The sequence below is a fragment of the Centruroides vittatus genome, unplaced genomic scaffold (assembly GCF_030686945.1).
Source record: "Centruroides vittatus isolate TY-2023 unplaced genomic scaffold, ASM3068694v2 scaffold_712, whole genome shotgun sequence".
Lineage (NCBI taxonomy): Eukaryota > Metazoa > Arthropoda > Arachnida > Scorpiones > Buthidae > Centruroides > Centruroides vittatus.
In genome coordinates, this window is record NW_027122715.1 from 821,866 (window position 1) to 841,779 (window position 19,914).

The 19,914-nt window shown below is 25.2% G+C and overlaps 1 protein-coding gene across 5 annotated transcripts in view; it reads left to right on the forward strand.

Annotated features, from left to right (window-relative positions):
* Nucleotides 1-19,914, forward strand: part of LOC136989618 (uncharacterized protein CG43867-like) — a 209,499-nt gene that overhangs the window by 110,111 nt on the left and 79,474 nt on the right. For all 5 annotated transcript variants that reach the window (XM_067287836.1, XM_067287838.1, XM_067287837.1 and 2 more), the window contains 5 exons: nt 7,739-7,811; nt 8,595-8,689; nt 12,153-12,384; nt 15,740-15,873; nt 19,604-19,714. In XM_067287836.1, coding sequence (XP_067143937.1) covers nt 7,739-7,811; nt 8,595-8,689; nt 12,153-12,384; nt 15,740-15,873; nt 19,604-19,714 — 645 coding nt within the window. The remainder of the gene's footprint in view (nt 1-7,738; nt 7,812-8,594; nt 8,690-12,152; nt 12,385-15,739; nt 15,874-19,603; nt 19,715-19,914) is intronic.

Sequence of the window (19,914 nt, forward strand, 5' to 3'; positions counted from 1 at the left end):
GTAACTTTAATTCATTTTTTGTTGAATTTTATACAAAGGAAAAACTTGTTTTAATAGTTTTTACTTGGATTTTTATCATATTTTACCTACAAGTAGTTTGTTTTGCCACTATTAACTATTAATATCTTATCTATTTTTAATTTTTGTCAAGATTTGGAAGATTTAAATATATTTTCAAAATTTTCAGTATAAAATTTTAATATAGCTTTTAATGCTTTTAGTTTATTGATTTACTGTTTCAAGTTTTTAGAACAGATGATAATGGAAAATATAAAAATTTAATTTGTTGTTTCCTCATTATATTTTCATATCATACTTAGACCAGAATGTAGAAGAGTGATGATCAATGTATACAAAAAGAAAATAAGTGTATTTAGCTGTTATACATTAGGAGATTATAATATATAATAATATATAATAAATAATATGTTTGAAGTGAAAATGGAATGTGATATACTTTGCTTGATAAGATAAATTTCTATTCCTCAAGAAAGGAATCTTTAGTTAAAGAATAGAAATATATAAAATCAATTACAACTTCAAATTATATCATGAAGCAGTGCTAAAAGGACTTATAAAAAAAGCAGAGAAAACCGGAAAAGGAACAAAAAAGGAAAAATCGTAAAGAGAAATATAGAAATTGACTTCTGCTAATTGGATACATGAGGTTTGGAAGGTAGAAAGTATCTCAAACCATACAGAATCCATGTAAAACACAGCAGGGTTCCTACAACTTTTGATGTAATTAGGAATGACAAGAGAATTAGTGAGAAGCAAGGTTTACTCAAATACAATAGTGGATAAGTTAACAAGAGAAGAAAAGGTGTTCCTAGGAAGTATAGTAAGAAAATTAGAAATGAAACTGAAAGAATATCAGGAAGAATATCATTTAGGAATGTTGTAAACACTAGATCTAGAAGCTTTCTTTATAGTTAAGAAAGTTAAGTGGAGTGAAATGTGGTTGATTAAGAGAGTGAGAAGTGAGTACCAGTACTAAGTTTTTTGAAAAAGTTGAAATTATTAAGAGTTTAGGGAAACTAACATATATGAATAAGAAGAAAGAAATATTGCTAGACTTCATATATAAATGATAACTTACAAAAATTGGAAATACAAAGAAACAGTTATTACAGAATGAGAATAGGATACATCTAATAAAAATTAAAAACTTTGATTTTATTTTATTTATTTCCATTGTTTTTATTCCTTTTTAAGGCCAGAATTTACGATCTATTTAGTTTAAAATGTTATAAGCTATTTCAATTTTATAACATTCCAGATCTTTATTTGTTAACTGAATATAATATATAAGTCAAGAAAACACTTTTAATAAGTAATAAACAAATTTAGAAATTAGTAGATGTGAAAATAATGAAACATCAAAATTCCAAATAAATCTTGTTAAAACTTTTAAACCCAGAATGCTAATAGGGGTTACCATAATCTCATATCAATTTTTGTTTTCATTGGAGATAATAATACTGAGCTCTTTTGTATTCACATTTGAAGATATCATCTTTCATCAGTTATATGTTAGGAATCTTCTTGTCTGTTTTTCTAGTTTTAGGATGTTGAAATAGTATATAATCTCATATTAGTTTAATAAGTAAAGCAATTTCTCTTCTTCTCATCAGATTTATGGAAATTGTGGAAAGATCCTCTCAGGCAGAATTGCAATTTGCTAAATGCATTAGGATGAGTATAAAATTGAGTGATTCTAAGTATGATGAAGTTTTGTAAGCTTGACTCAACAATAATGGTAATTTTGACTCTGATGCAAATGGATCTAAGTTTGTAGATAATCATGTTTCTGTACAGTCTGGGCATGAACAATATAATAGTTTCTGATGATGAAACAAATTAAAAAGAATCTGCATTAGCAAGTGATTATCAATTACTAGGCAAAAATTTGGTAAACTGTTGTTCCATCACATTTTCATACTCCCAAAAGAAACTTTGTGTTGAATATTCCTGGATGCAAAAGATGATGCATGTAAAGTTACTTTTGAATTGAATGTGTAGAGCTTACTGTTTTATGGTACAATGGTATGTTCTGTAGTGTAATTTACTAACAAAAAGATACATATAAGGTATACCGAATACAAGTTAATTTGTTAGATTCATTAATTTTATGAACTGCAATTAACACAAATTTTTTGTTTACTGCAGTAAATAAAACTGATTTTCATTTACTATGTCTATTTATGCATTAATTCAATTGGATCCAAACTTTTTGTCAAAGCTTTAATAGAAAGTGATAGAGTTACAGATAACTCCATGTTAGTATTAACATATAGCAATTTTGTGTTAATATTTTAGGGTTAAATATACAAACCATAATTATGAACAGAAAAAAGTATGAAAAACAATTTTAAAAATGCTAGAGAATTAATGTGAGAACATTTTATATAATTTTATTGATTTTGCTTATATTATTTTATATAAAATTATAAAAAATATTAAGTATTAGTCGTCATGTGTCCATGGTCATTTAGGCACTAATCAATTTTTAATTAGTTTGCATAAAAATTTCAATTGTTTGAAAAATCTGAAAAAATTACAACCTGACTAACTTTTCTTTAATTTTATGATGCGCAATTCAGTTTTTACTTAAAGCATTTCATTATTTTTATTTAAGACATATGATCAAATCATCACTATGGCACACATGAACTCGGGTTTCAATTTTCAAATTTTCTGCCAGTTGCTGTTACTAAAAATAGCCACAGCAGTGGTGCACACTTGTTTGCTTATAATTGCATTGTTTTAAAGCGAATAACTTCTAAATAACTGAAATTTGATCCGGAAATAATTTAATTTTTACATTGATATTTTTTAATCATTTTATAAACTTTTATGACACCATGTCCCATATAATTTTTGTATTTTTCTAATTTTATGAATATAAAAATGTGAGGCAACTATAATATATAAATTAATTCATTTCGTTTATTAAAATTAAAATCTTAAAATTTCGCTTACAAACAGTCGAGATGGCAATGCAGGTTTTATTTTTATAATCGCTTTGTTTTATTCAGACACCACCTCTTTGCTCCAATCAAGAAATGTTGATCGAACTTTGAAACTTATGCTCGTATTTTCTCTCCTGGTGTTTTTTCAACTGTCACCTAAACATTTTTAAATTTTATGGCCATCGTGCAATTGTTTTTCCTTCTCCTTGGCCATGCTGTTTTTGCATTTTATAAAAATTTTCTTTTAAAAGTAGAATAGAAGTAAAGCATTTTATTGTTGTATAGACATATTTTTTTCCATTTCCTTTTTCTTGTTTTTTTTACTTTTGAAATAAAGTCAGTCATAGATATTCCTATATAGATTTATTAATTATAATAAACATGCATTATGTCTAAAATTACATTAAAAGAACACTCTCTCATTAACCTCTGAAATGAAAAAGTAATTGAATTAAGTCATGCCACCATATTAATTAACACGCAACAGTTTCTGAATGCATTGAGTTGCATCAAATTAAATAATTCATAAAAATTAAAATAATAAATATATTTATAAAATAATTTACCATAGCTGTTCACAATAATATTGAAAAACACAATGTACTTATAGATTAGCATTTCCAATAATATTTAATTAATTTTTGAATTTTATTATATTTTACTGTATATATAAAAATCTAAGAAAAACAAATAAATGCATAAAACTTAATTTAAAAAATTTCGGCAACTTCAGACAATACAAAGATACAAGAAACCATCAAAAAATTTAGTTAATAATAATTAAAATCGAGGAAAAAAATAAAACATTTAAAGTAAAGAAACTTCTGTCTAAAAAGTCAGGTAAGCAATCACGTGATGTCCGTCTCCCCACCTTGTGTAACCAAAGCAGTGGAAGTTGAAATAAAAGCCTAAACTCTAGTAGAAGTAAAAACACACATCAATGCGAGTCTAGGACAATAAACTTGAACGGGAGTGAAGATGAAACACGACACCTTGTAATTTATGCTAATTGCCTTCTAATATTAAAAAATTAAAATCTTCAATAAATTATAATCAAATTAAGATTTTTTTGACTGAATTCAATTAGAAACACATTGAAAAACTGAATTACAGTAAAAATACCGGTTTTTCAACACTAAATTTTTATTAATTAATTTTTTAAATTGGTGCTGGATTGACCATGAGTGTGCAATTTATATTTGACTGCGCAGGCATGTGACAACGGGTTAATGATTTAATAATTAAAAATATTTTTTTCACATTTTTTTTTCAGTTAAAATTTTAAAGATAATGAATTCTTAAATTAATATAATTTTTGGCAAATATATACAGTAAGAGCCCGCTTAATGCTGCCTCGATTAACGCTGATTCGATATAACATGGTCTGCTTAAAGTCTAAAAAAATGGTAAAAATTTATGCTGATTCAAATAAATGCAGCATTTTATTGATTCATATATAATATGGTTATTCCCAAACACAAACCAATCAGCAAAAGGTGGCAATTCATTATATTGCTGTACTTCCTTAAATCTATGTTTGTTTTGTGCAATTTTGGAAAAAACATAACATCATGGATACCATAGAAAATATCGACTTTGCTTGGCAAGAATTAACTGATAAATGCATGAATGAAGTGCGGAAGAAGTTATGGCTGAAGGTATCCAAGAATTCTCAACGAGAAGAGCCTATCGCTATACCATTAGGTTGACCAAATTGTCTACCTAATCGATACAACAGGACTAGATGTAGACGAGCAGGATATTGAGGAGTTACTGCAGGTTCCTGGTGAGAGCCTTACCAACAACGACCTTCAAGAACTAGCAGAACAAGGAATTCATATAGAACTGGAACATAGAGATTCTGAAAATGAAGAACCCAAAAAATTTCTCTACAGATTTCATCAGTAAAAGTTTGGTAACAATAACCAAAATTGTTGATCAAATAGTAGTGAATGATCCAGATTTTGAAAGGAATGCAAAAGGAGGTCAAGACGTTTTGAATTCCATCTGCTACCAACATTTGCTTAAAGAAAGAAAAAAGCAACAAATGAAACTACACGACTTTATTACTATGTACTGTACACTGCATTACTACAAACAAACTACTTCAAACAACCTTTACTCTGCAGTAAAATTAATTCTTTAATCTAACGTTTTCGGTTAGCTTTACTAACCATCTTCAGGATTGCCAAAAAAATCGTTATTTCGAAAAATACGTTCGAAAAACTCTTTACAATTTAGATGTATGTATTATATGGAACGAGAAGCCAGACGTGGAAAAATTTAGTCGAGATATAAATAACAATATCTTCGGGCTGGAACTAGAAATAGAACAGCAGAGCCATAGAAAAATACATTTCCTGGACATAGATGTAGAAGTGGAGGAAGAAGGAAAAATAACTACTAAAGTGTATCGTAAACCATCATACATTCCAGAGATGATACCATGGGCTTCCCATGACCCGACGAACTACAAGTTGGCAGCCTTCAGAGCACTGCTTAGAAGAGCGTACACAATGTAGGAGTAAAGAGTAGCAAAATAAAACGGTTGGTGCAAGAAATAGAGAAAGGTAATAACGAGAGTAAAGAAAAGGGAGAATTTACCATAATGGAGTATAGAGCTCAATTAAGCAACATATATAGAAGAATAGGAATAGAGAAGAATAAAAAAATAGCATACAGGAGGAACCCTACTGTATTTCAGTTGCTACGGAACGACAAAGCGCCCATAGACAGAATGAAAATTCCAGGGGTTTACAGAATACCAGTGCAGGATAAAAGGAGGAGTACGGAGCTGTATTATATAGGGGCCACGAAGAGATCGCTGGTGGTAAGGTTAGAGGAGCATAAAAGAAATGTAAGATGCAGGCAACCAGTTACGGCGTTAGCCAACTATGCGATAGCGGATCCGGACGAGGTGTCTATCAACTGGGACGATGCAAAAATTGTACAGAAAGTGGCAAATATAAGGCAACTTAAATATACGGAGGCGTGGTGTATTAACAAGTATAATGAAAAAGAACAAAGCATTAATTTTAAAGAATCATATCGAATCCCTTCGGATTGGAGAGCGGCCGGTATGGAGCTGTGAAAGAATGATCTGAGATTGTGCAGCCGGAAAGTTTAAAAACATTCTAAATTGTAAAGAGTTTTTGAACATATTTTTCGAAATAATGATTTTTTTGGCAATCCTGAAGAGGGTTAGTAAAGCTAACCGAAAACGTTAGATTAAAGAATTAATTTTACTGTAGAGTAAAGGTTGTTTGAAGTAGTTTGTCTACACGACTTTATTGCAAAAAACAGAAAAGTCAGGACCTTCATCACAAAAATTGAACTTCGTATTCTTGTGTGCATATGTTTGTGTTATTTAACATATATTATTATGCAAATTAATATAAAAATAACTTAAAATTGAAGTAAAATTTATTTTTTGGTCGCGTGTTCCCCTTTCCCTATTTACTTTGTTAAAATGAACCTCGTTTAATGTTGTTTCGTTTAGTGCTTTGTCGTCTAAGAACGCATCCCCCACATTAAGCGGGGTCTTACTGTATATGTAAGTTTTTTACTCTGGTTTTACTTTTTTTCATCTATTTGATTATCTCACAAAACTCAACAGCTTATTAAAAATATACTTGATTAAATTTCAATAATGAGATTTTGTAGTAATTTAAATAGTAATTATATTCTATTTAACGTTTTGTTGATTTAAACATGTTGAAATACTCGAGTATACTTGAAATAATTAAATGTATTATTGAAGAAATATGTTTTTCAAAAAGTATCTATCTTATTATTAATTTAATTATCATTATGAAAATGTACAATGAAATACAATAAGTTTTAAATATTTATATATACTAAACTATACTAAATATACTATTATATTATATATACTATACTAAATATATTTTTTCAATTAATACCTAAAAATAATTATTTAATACTATTTAAAAATATTTCTAAAGTAATCAAGATTAGAATTTTCGTGTAAAGTTATGTCTTTTAATGAAGTTGTAATTATTGTGATAAAATAATTATCGAAAAATTTATAATTTTTAATTTACATCTAAATTGTATTATAGAATCGAAATCCACAAAATAGCTATAAAAACTGCTTTATTGGAGAACAGTTCAGTTTTTATAGTTATTTTCTGAAGAAAGACTGTTTTTTTTTTTTTGTTTACTTGTGAATTCTGCAAAACTTTTCTCTTTAAAACTTTAAAAGTGTTTTGCTTAGATAAATATCTTGCAGCTTTCTGTAAGCTGAACAATTTTTAACTGGAAAATATTTATATAAACATCATAATACTTTAAAATAAATTAATATTTATTTAATTCAAGAATAGGAAATGATTTAAAATATTTGTCATTAAAATAAATCCAGTTGTTAAAAGAGAAGTTTTATGTTTTTTTTATCATAAAATGATAAGTTTGAAAAAATTTATAATTAAATGTTCTATATTTTTCGTTGTATAATAGCATTTAAAACAGTTTATTAACTAATATTATGTAATTTGTTTTATGAAGCAAATTAATACCATTTTTAAAGTTTAAATGATAATAAAATTATACATTAATAAATAAATGAAACATTAAATTAACTCATATCTACAGATTTCATTCTCATATATTATATAACCAAAGCAATAATTACAGAGCAAAATTGATACTTTATAGTATTTTTTTATATTTTGAGTATCTTTTCATTGATTTGTATTGATAATTTATGTAATTTATAAGATTAATTTATAAAAAATATTTTTTAGGAATCTAGAATTTATGAAGTTGCAATAAATGGTATAAGTATGTCCTCTGATTCCCTTCAAGGAACACCTTCTAGTAAGTTATAATTGTATAATATAAAAGTTTTTATGTTAATAATTGAAAAGTATTTTTTATATGTTTTTATACCTTATAATACTTACAGTACAATAATAATTTAAGTAATATTCTTTAAAATCAAAGATTGTTTTAAATATTTGTATAAAAATAACCATTGTAAGTTATTTGATTTTTATAAAAATTTTAAAATACAGTATTATACTTCTATAATTTTTATTTTGCAATTTGCTTTGTATTTTTTAACATCATTAAATTTTATTTGATTCATTTAATAAAAAATCACCGAATTGTTTATAAGTTAGGTGACGTACTTTTTTCTGTAATATTAAGTTAAGTAGTCAAACTTTATGTTATACAGTGTATATATTAATGTTGCACTAACTTAATAAAATATTTTTTATTAATAAATGCATTATTATTAAACAATAATTTGCATGTTTGTTTTTTAATTTAATTAATTTGCATTATATAATTTTTAGTAAAAAGTGTAATAGAAACTAATGGAAAAATGGACATTCTTCTTTCGCAGAGTTTCTATAAAAACAAAGTCATTTTAATTATGTTTTTGATTCACTTAAATTTATTATATTTATAACTTTTTGAATGAATTTTAAAGATGAAAATAAAAAATTACTTTAATTCATAAAAAATAATGTAATAGTTTGCAAATGTATTGTTTTCCATACAATTAATTTCAAATAAGACTATGGTAATTTATTTTTATTGTTTTATACTTAAATATGCATTATTATTTAAGATTAATTTTTTTATTTGCTTTAGCTTCTCCAAACAATAATTCAAAACCATCAACTGATCCGTATATAAATAATATTTTTCCTGATCTTAATATTCCAGTTTATGCAACAGTAAAAGGAGTAAGTATATATTTTAAAATATTTAAAAAAATTTTTTAAAATTTTAATTTAAAATTATTTTGTTTTTAATATTTATAATTTTTTACAATAAAATGATGTTTTTTGAAAGAACAAAAACTAAAAATGACATTTTTCAATTAATCTGTCATTAAAATGAAATGGCATCTTTTTCAATATCACTTTAATTAAAAATAGTGTACATTTTTAAAAAGAAATTTGGTTTAATGATTATAGAAAATTTGTTTGCTATGTTTTTTTTCCTGTACTCAATGATAAAATAACTATATAATTAAAAAGAAAAATTTAAATAGATGGAACTTTTCATTCATAATGATACATTTTCTAGCCTGTCTGCATCACTAATAACTTTAAAGAATTTGTCTTTTTTTATTAATGTTGTTTGAACTACAGATTGTTATTACAGTACTTTTTTAATTAATATCTCATTAATGATAATAACCTATTCAATTTTTTTCTTTTTAACACATTATAAAGTTTATTATGCTATTTTTATTGCAAAAAACTTAAGACAATATATTTAAATACACAGAAGAATAATTATATAAGTACACATATTTGAATTATATAAATATTTACAATCTATATATAATTGTTCAAGAAGTTGTTAATTCAGTAAATTTAAATAATACAAATATAACTTAATGTAATATACTGTTAGGTAAGAATTTATTTATGTTGATGTTTCCTTTTTATTATATATTTGTATTTATACTTGCTAAATTTTAACTATATAATTACATAACTATCAAAAAATATCAAGGAATCTTTAAGGATAACTTGTTTACTACAATAAAAAAAAAATCAATTTATTTCATCAGAATGTAACTTTGGATCAAATTTCTATATTCTAGGTTTGATATCCAGTTATATTTACCTGTTTTCAGGTTATCAATTGAATATGTATATATCAGTATATCATTTCACTTACAATAAAAGTATCATATGGAATTCCTAACATGGAGATGTACAGTACATTCTATATGTGTCAAATGGATGCTGTGACAAGTGGCTCAACTGTCAATTGGACTGTTGAAAAAGAATGTTGAAAAATATTATCATGTATTGTCAGTTTATTATATTAAAATTTTTCTTCTGATCTATACAATATTGTAAACTGGTCAAACCTTGCATATACAGTACATGTAGGCTGAGTTCTGTGCACAGGCTTTTTAAAAATAAAGTTTTTAAAAAAGCATATTATTTTTTTTATAATGTAGTTTATTAATTTTTAGTTGTCCAGAATAACACAGTATAGTAGACTAAGCAGGAATTGAATGGGTACAAAATAAATATGTTATACAAAATATATTGTTTAATTTTAATTTCATTTAATTTTTTAATTCTTTCCTAATTTGAGGGTTAAAACCTTTTTGTGTGTGGCCTTTTATTTCAAATCAGTTTTCATTTAAGAATATAGACTTTTTCAATAATTAAAAAAGCAATAAAAGATAAATAAAAGTGTGAATAGACTTTAAAAAACCTTTGTTTGAATGTTTTCAAAGCCATTTTCATTTTTTTGATCTTTAAAAAGTCATTTGTTTCATATTTTTGAAAGTTTTAATTTGTTAAAATTTTAATTTTTCATATTTTATTTTAATTTATTGATTATTTATTTCTTAATTTTTACATCACATTTATATAAAATATTTTAGCTCAGTTTTAAAATAGTTTTATTCCTATTTTCTTCATTTATATTTTTGTTTATTTAAGTGTATTACTTTATTATAAAATTAAGAGAGAAATTTTCAAATTTTATTACATTTTTTAGACAAAACTGTTTAAAAGAACTTTAGAATTAATTAACTTGATAATCATTAGTTTATCTTTCATGTGATTTTGTTTTTAACGTACCATTACTCAAGGGTGAATCTGTGCTCATCTTACATTTTAAAATGCTTCTTTAACTTGGGCTTCTTGGAAGTTTTGTGGCCAAACTCTCATCTACTTTTCTATCCGAGTATCCCCTTCAACAAGATAGTGGAATCAGAAATAATAGTCATTGCTAATGCTTTCAGTGCCATTTTTGTTTCAGTTGTGTTAAAGTTAGCACGGCACTCACCTGTGAGTAATTCTGTTTCTTTTTTTCAACATTCGAAGTGGTATGATTCTAATTGTAAACGTATTATTATAACACATGATGAAATGTTTCTGAAATTGCTTGATGAGAAATCTGAGAAAGAAAATGTAGGATCCTTCCTCACAGACAAATGAGAGAGAGAGAGAGAATCTCCATATGAAAATCATGGAAGTGTTGAGAAAGAAATCAGATCTTCTACAGGCAACATCAGTATCAAGAGAAAAGTGTGCATATTGCCCAAAAAAGAAGAATAGGAAAACAGCATCCAAGAGTGTAACATGTAGCATACTGCAGCAATCTGCAGATACCACATAATAACAATCTGCAAACAAATTCAGAACTTGAATAGAAATTATGATTAAGTTTAACAATAATTTCAGATAGCAATTTTCTGTTTCTATATTGAAATTACTCTTAATGTATTCTAAATAGAAAAAAAGTAAAAATAAACATTAAAATATGTATTATTCATAACAAAACTTCCTGATTTTAGTAAAATTTCTCAAGGCAAATCATTAAGAATATGAAAATATGTAGGGTGAGTGTGGCACTCACTTTCTAGTGACGGCACTACAAATTTGACCACAAGGAACATCAGGTTTAAAAATTTTTGCACACAAACCGGGTCAACACTTGCGTTCTGTGATCAATAAAGGTTAAAAATTTTTATTTTATATTTAGAATGTGTCTTTTTTATTTGAAATTTACTTCAGAATATAATATGTTTTTTGTTCTTACTGAATTTCTAAAGTAAAAAGTTGTTTTTCAGTTTAGAAAAGCTTTTTAAAGCTGTTTTACTTTTTATATCATCCAAAAATCTGCTTAAACTAAAATCCAAATAACCAAGTGTTTTTCTGGACTATTTCTATATTAACTTTAAAATAGTGAATAAGATAATTCGATGCTAACAGTAGGTAAAGTTTCATTTAATAATAACCTTAACAATTAGATAATTTTAAACTTTAATAATTTAATACTGTCTTCAATTTGATAGTCTGGAAATTTACATTATAATATAAAAATAACTATAAATCTAACAGGTTTTATTTGATGAGGAGCATTAAAAAAGTTCAAAAGTAGTTGGATACAATAAAATGCTATTGATTTCTAAAAGATGCTGAAAATGTCCTTTGCTTGTATAATGTGGATTTGAATCATCACATTTAAAAAATTTTAAAACAACGTTAAGATATTAATATTAATTTTACGATTTGCATATTTGAAATAAAAACTAAAATATATGTTTAATTGCAATAATTTTATTTATAATTTTACAATATATTTACCTGTGTTTTAAATATTTTGTTATAAATTATATAAATTATAAATTTTGTTATTTATTTTAAATATTATTTATCTATGTAGAGAGCATCTCAAATAAGATCAATGCCTTTTACTGGTGATTCATCGGATTCATCTGATAATGAAGATACAAGAGTCACAGTTACAACTACGTCATCACAAACAACAAGTGGAGAAACAGAATCAAGTCTTTCAACAGGTAGTCCTAGTAAAAGTGGAAAAACAACTGGTAGTAGTTTATCACCTTCACCTGCTAAACAAAACTGCATATCACCTACAAAATCTGTAAAAAGAGGTTAGTTTAAATTCGTCTTTGTTTCATATTTTTTAGTTCTTTTGAACACAGTGTTATTTAATTTAGGAAATAACAGATAACCAATGCTTTCATAAAATTTTTTGTACACTATTCAAATGTACATTTTATAAAATCGAATGTAATTTTTATAATATAAAAATATATACAATGTGAAAACAAAAGGTTTTATAGCATTTGTGATTATATTTGAAAATCTGCAATTACATATTTTTAAATATTTAAATACAATTGCATTTAAATGTTTATTTTTGCATTGTAGTAATAAGTATATATTATTTGAAATAAATATGGAGGATTTATTTTGATTTATAATAAATATTTAATATATGAACATTATAGCCATAAAAATATAAAATAACTTTGTGCTATTAATTATATATATATATATATATATATATATATATATATATATATATATATATAATTATTATTTTCATTTAATATAAGAAGCATGTGCGTAAAAATATTTTTATTCTATGTAAAAATATTACTGTTAAACTTTTGTCATTTGAATTATTTGATATAATAAATATTTGAAGTTCTTATAAACTTTAAAAACTTTTTTATTTTAATAGCAATTAAAACAATTTTTATAAACAAGTTTAATGTATACTACAAATTTTATTATTTTTATACACAATGCAACTTTCTTCTCTAGAATTTAGTCTTTATTAAATTCCGTATTTTTCATTTCAAAGAAGACTCGTTGAGCTAAGTTGATAATATGTTTAATCACCATTGTCACTCATTGCAATACGTTCATTTACCATTTTCAACCTTAATAAATATGCATTGAGAGGGAGCTATCTCTAATAACCTTTATTAGTATTGATATATCAACACAACTCAATCATTTTCAAAATTTTATGAAATGATAAATTATGCATTTTCACTAGTTATAATTTAACCATAAACCAATTTTTTAAAGCAAAATATTTTGCTTTAAAAAATTATGGTTAAATTAAAAATGAATAGGGAAAGTAAATAAATAAATAAATTTATTTACATAAAATTTATTAATTAATATAAGACATAAAATTTCCTGGTATACATTGTTTTGTAAATATCTTTACAGTTAGATATTCCTTTCTGCATGAAAATTAAATTGATGACATTAGAGAGGTTGAGGCCGAAGTTTTCAATGCAAAAACGTGTACATCAGACGTTCAGCGCTGCTTTCCCGTAAGCCTAGAAGTTTGACAATGGCGTTTGGAAAGTCAGTGGAATCATGCTCGACATTCCAAATGCCATTGTCAAACTTGGCACTAGGCTTAGAAGAAAGCTGCGCTGAATGTCTGACTTACACGTTTTCACGTTTAAAACTTTGGCCTCAACCTCACTATTTAATTGAACTTAGGTGAGAAAAAAACAAGAAAACTATCTAAAAGAGTACCATGTACTTTTCTTAGGTACCATGTACTTTGAAAGAAATAATGTCAGTTTATTTGACTAAAATTTAATTTACAATAAACTTTCCATTAACAACATAAAATTAAAAAATAATTGGAAATCTATGAAAATTAAAAACAAAATAGAAAAATCAATGAAAGAGTGTCACATGGAGAAGTTATTTTCAGAAGTATTTTTATACTGGATGGAGGTAAATTCAATAACCAGAATGGCAAGGAAGAACACCAGTACAGCAAGAGCAAAATTGGGCATATAATTATTTTAAATGAAATTAAATAGTAAAATAGGTGCAATGGGGTAATCTACACTAAATAAGCTTGAAAGTGATATTTAAAATGTAAATGTAATTTATAACTGAGATACTTCTCAGTTATAAATTCTACATTTTGTAATTTAAACAAGTATAGGAAGTAAAAACTAACATTAATTTTTTACATTCTTATCAGATATAATTTTTCATTGCTTCAGTTATTTGTAGATGGCACATGTTATACAATCCAAAAATTTAAAAAGGACAAATGTTAAATAATGTACTCCAACAACCTATATCCAGTATTCCTAGGACAAATGTATTATATTATATATTTTTTTCTGTTTATGACCTCCCATGAACTTTCTAAAATTGTACATTAAGTGTCAGCATTGATTCATCCATAAACTTCATCAGAATCTCAGAATATGATAGCAATCATTTTACCTATAAAGGCCAAATATTCAAATACTTTTTTTGTCTTGTGAATTGCTATGTTTCTTTTTTGATAAAATTTAGGTTTTGGGGTGAAATTAGTATATGCATACCTGTAATAATGAAAATATATCTATTAACGTTTTTGTGTGACTACAGAGTTAAAAAAAATTATTCGTGCGGCTTAATTGTAGATTTTTTATAAGCATCTTCAGTATTCAATGGGCACAAACTTTCCAATAGTGAAATTTGTAAACAGTGACATTTGTTAAATCATATTCTGTACTTAATTTAGTGGAATAGTGGAATCTCAGAATTTAATAATAATGCAGGAATAGAAAAACTTTATTTGTTTATATATATATAATTGGTTTATTTTAGATTAAATAGGTAAATGTATAATAGATCTGATTTTCTAAAATAGGTCTATGAGAAAGAAATATTTTGTATTTTGATAAAAATACAAATGTAAAAAGAAAACTTAAATATAATTTTATTTACTAGAAAATTAGTTTGATTGATGATAATGCATAATTTCTATTAAAAGGTGGATTTTACATTGAAATTAAGAAATGGAATTTATAAAGTTAAAGTAAAAAGAACTTAAATTTAAATCTTTTTTTGTTGCAATTATTTAAATTAAAATAGTAATTTCAAGCAATATTTTTTATATTTGAGTCAAACAAATAAATAAATTATTTATTTATTTATTTATTTGTTTGAATAAATTTATTCAAACAAAATTAAAATAAATAATAAAAATAAATTAATTAAAAATTTATTTATAAATAGAAAAGGAAGTGTTATATTTTTATTTATTTTCTTTCTGTGTAAAAATTATGTTGTTAAAAGTTTTATATATGTTTTTTAAATTTGTTTTTATAAATACAATAAATAATGATATATCACTTTATATTATAATGATTTTATATGCAATTTTTAAAAGTGCATTATATGTTTTATTAAGAATTTGAAATTTGAATATTTTAAATTTTATTTTATCAAAAATTAATAAATAGAATAATACATTTTTAACAAAATTATATACTTTACTATTGTATTAGGTTTGGTGAGATCTTCGCTTTCTGTTTGAAATCTTGTATTTTTAAGTTATAATTACATTAAATTTTTAACTGCTTTTAAATTATTTTAACTTTTTACTTTTTAAAATAATACATTATTTGTTTCTATTTTATAAACTTTCAATCTCAAGTTAATAGTATATATGTTGTTCCTTAGATGCATCAATAGAATCCGTTTTGTCTGATGACTATGCAATTCCACCTGATGCTGTTTCTTCTGATACCATTAGTATTGTTTCAGTTGAACCACAAGCTGTCAAAATGTCAATCACTCAAGTCAGTCCCAAGAAAGTAAGAAATTTTATATTTAATAATTTTTATTAAAATAGTATTTATATTTTACTAACTTTTGTTGAAATAAACAAATCATAATTCAATATTAAAGTTGTTTTTAATTTCCAATCAATTAATTTCACAAAAAAATCTTACAATTTGGTAAAAATATTACTTTACTTGATAATTTGAATAAACAAAATTTATAAATTGAACAATTAAAGTCCATATCATAGTAATTTTATCTGTAATTTAATTAACAATTTGTTTAATGATGATATGAAAAATTATAGGTTTATAAGTAAAGTTATATTGTAACTGATTATATGAAGTAAATAAGATAGTTTTTTTTAAATTTAGATTCTTATTATTTTTTGAAATATAGTTTCTTATTATTATTTCTTAATTAGGCTGCAATTTGAAAAAATTGTAAAACTATAAATTCTCACTGTCGTTTATCTGTCCTTCCTTAATCTTGAGAATGGCATTACATAGATGAAAGCCAAAACCACAAATGGATAGCTAAGGGGCAGGAGGCCTTGTTTAACTGTAGATGAGCTTTTGATATAAACTAGAAATCATGTTATTTCAATTCAAAAATTTTCCCCTGAAAGGAATTAAATAGATGACAGGCACGACTCCATTGTTAACAGAAAAGTATGATGTACAGGGGCAAGACACTATAGAACTAATTTAAGGTGGAGAGTATATATTTTACATGAAATAAAATTAAAATATGATTAAAAATTGCAGTCCAACATTGTGACAATGTCACAATAAATATTTGCTTGTTGATATTTGGATATTATTAAGTTAAACATTTTTGAAAAATAAAATATCAAAATTTTGTCATTTTAATTTTAAGTTCATGTCAGTCATTGACTCTAGATTGTTTTGTTTGTAGTACAGTGTTTGAATTTCTTACTAATAATTTGATTTTTATTTAATTGATTAAAATTAGCTTAAAATAAAGTATCTTTATTTTGTTTTGAATTTTCTGACTAAGTTCTCCTCTATTTGCTATTCAGAAATGACACCAATGTAATAAGTCCTATTAATAAACAAAGTCTAAAGTAGATAAGGAAAAAAACAGAAATCAATGAAAGTAAGAACATAGAGCAAAAAGAATTAATAATGCTCACAATTTAGTTTGTGCCATCTTGCAGTATGAGAAAAATCTCTCTAAAACTTGATGAGTTTTCCCACCAGATGCCACTTGCTAGAGTTATTTATAGTTTTGTAAACAGTGGGGACCAATTTATTCGTAATGGAACAAACCAAAAATCATGATATAGGCTAATGTTTGACAAGATAATAAAAACAATAAAACTTAACCTAAAGCTAGAAATTCATTGAAAATAACCATAAAAAGTATCCAACATATAAATAATAATACCATTTTTAAATATGCTTTAATTTGTCAATATCTGCAGCACAGGCCTATTGAATCTAATGACGGGAGTCATCAGTCAGATGCCTGATGGTACTGTACATACAACAATACTAATGATTGGACACTTATGTCAGATGAACGTAGCATGTAACCAAAGGGTTAATTAATTAGTGTCCCATGATATGTAATGTGTTGCAGTGTATAGCAGTCATATCAGTCAAAGATTACTAGAGATTTGCACAGCAACTTTTTGTGATATTTTGAGTATTTTTCATGTAAAAATACAGTGGGTATTGTATAATTTTATAGTGCTTTCAGTGTTGTGTATACACTAAATTAAAATATTATGGAGTGTTGGCTGAGTTTTGAAGAAAATATAGTAAGGCTTCAAATGTTTCTAGTGACAAGGAGAGTAAAAGGACAGGCACAAATAAAGGTACAAATCCAGGCACTAGTTCCATTTAAAATATTGAAAGAAAAGAAGTTTAATCCTTCACATTAATGACCAGCTTGAAATAAGTAATAATGTATGTTTTCTATTATTAATATGAGTTTTTTTCATTTTCAATAAATTGTTTTTGGTGTTTGTTTTTGCTGTTTTATCTATAATCATTTAAAATTGTCAGGGTTCCAACATTTTTTAATAAGATGAAAACAGTTCTATGATAAAAATATGTTGGGAACTGCTGTCTTAAATCATTCAATTTTATGGTGATTTAAAATTGGGTATTTTCAAGCAGAATACTGTGTATAATTGAAGTAAAATATTAGCAAAATTTTGCACTTTATTCATTTGAATTTTTTAACTTAGTTATAAGAGAAAAAAGAACAAATTTTTATCCAATAGTTACAAGAATCCACTTTTACGGTAATTTGCATTTATTCAATGTCCTATTTTTCAAAAAATTTTCCTACATATTTTTAGTTTTATCAACAATATTCTCTAAGGAGAATCACATAAATATTTACTATGTTTTCTACTCTGTATACTATAAGTTCAAATTTTTTTTAAAACTCTCTCAAAAAGACATGTTGGGTTGTTCCCAACTGGCTGGTATAATGATTAATTGACATGTCGTAGCAACATAAAACATAACCTTTATTAATTGGTAAAAATAAGTGTCTGACTCCAATTTAAATATAACTTTTTGTGATGAGTGGTAGTACAAGAAAAACATGGAGTGTAGCTATATACATCAGATCACCGAGACAGCTAGTCCAGAAGTGTTGTTCCTTTTGTCTCTTACAAACCTCCTACGCTATTTCTCCGCTTTACAGTAAGTAGTCTGCAACTATTATATATTTACAAGAAATAGTTTGCAATTATTATATATTTACAAGAATTAGTTTGCAACTGCAACAGACATCTTTCCTGTCACAAAATAATAGTATTAGGCCTAGGAGGTTGCAGTTCAACTGCTGTCATATGACAAAAACTTAAATGCTTTAATTAGAATTATTTTATCTGACATAGTGATTCTTAGGTCAGCCAGAATAAAATACTTGTTGTTGTAAATTTGTAATATATCGCATGACACAAAAGATGTGGGGTTACACAAAATTAGGGTTCTAATCAAGTGTTCAATTTTTCATTGAAACAACAAATTTCGTTTGTTTAAATAATATATTAATTGAATAATTATTTTTAATTCTTAAAAAATAAATCATTAATTGTATATGAAATGAATTTTTCATTTAATTTGTATTGAAGGACTATTCAAGTATTATGTCAATAGTTTATAGGGAGGAGAATTCATTTGTATCTTATGATGGGAGGAGGGATGGTGAGTCTTTGATTATATAAGATTGTACTCATTGTTTTACACCCACCAGTCATCGTAAAATTTTCGGAGGATGACTGCAATATTATTATAGCATTCTTTTAAAATTATTTATTATATATCATGCAACTTTCATATTCTGATGTTTATTTTGACAAGAATTTATATTTTTCCATTTTACAGACTGTGTCAGTCTGTAAAATGAGGATTGCAACGATCTGCATTTGGAATTCTGCAGTCAAGTGCACTGTGCAAGTAGTTCATTACCAACTTGTAGCTGCCGCAATAAATAAAAGTAAATGTGAATGGTTTTAACTATTGGTCTGATGGCATAATTAATACCTTGATTTCTGATGGCTGATGATGATGTGGTAAGGGAATCAAAATAGGATAGATTTTTGCTGATATAACATTTGAATGACTTCTGATTATGAGAAATGATAAAACTGTGTTGAAAATAAATCAATGAAAATTCTTATGGCATTTCATTGTATTATCTTTCATAATTAATTTTTACAATACTTATAAAAATATTTGAAGTTTTATTCTGATAAATGTTCTATATTTCTTTCAGGAATCTTTAGAGAAAAGTGGTTATTTAACTAAATTAGGTGGAAAATTTAAAACATGGAGACGTAGATGGTTTGTTCTGAAAAATGGAACACTAAGTTACTATAAAACTCAAGTATGTATAGTTTATAATAATTTATTTATTAAACCTTATTTATTTATTAATAATAAGTACAAGCTTTAATTTTTAAGCTATTACTGGTAAATAAATACATTTCATATCTTGTTGATTATGTTTTACTGAGAAATTAGAATAAAAATATTGAAAAAATAACAATTTTTTAAAAATTCTTTAGGATTATGTTTTCCATTTAT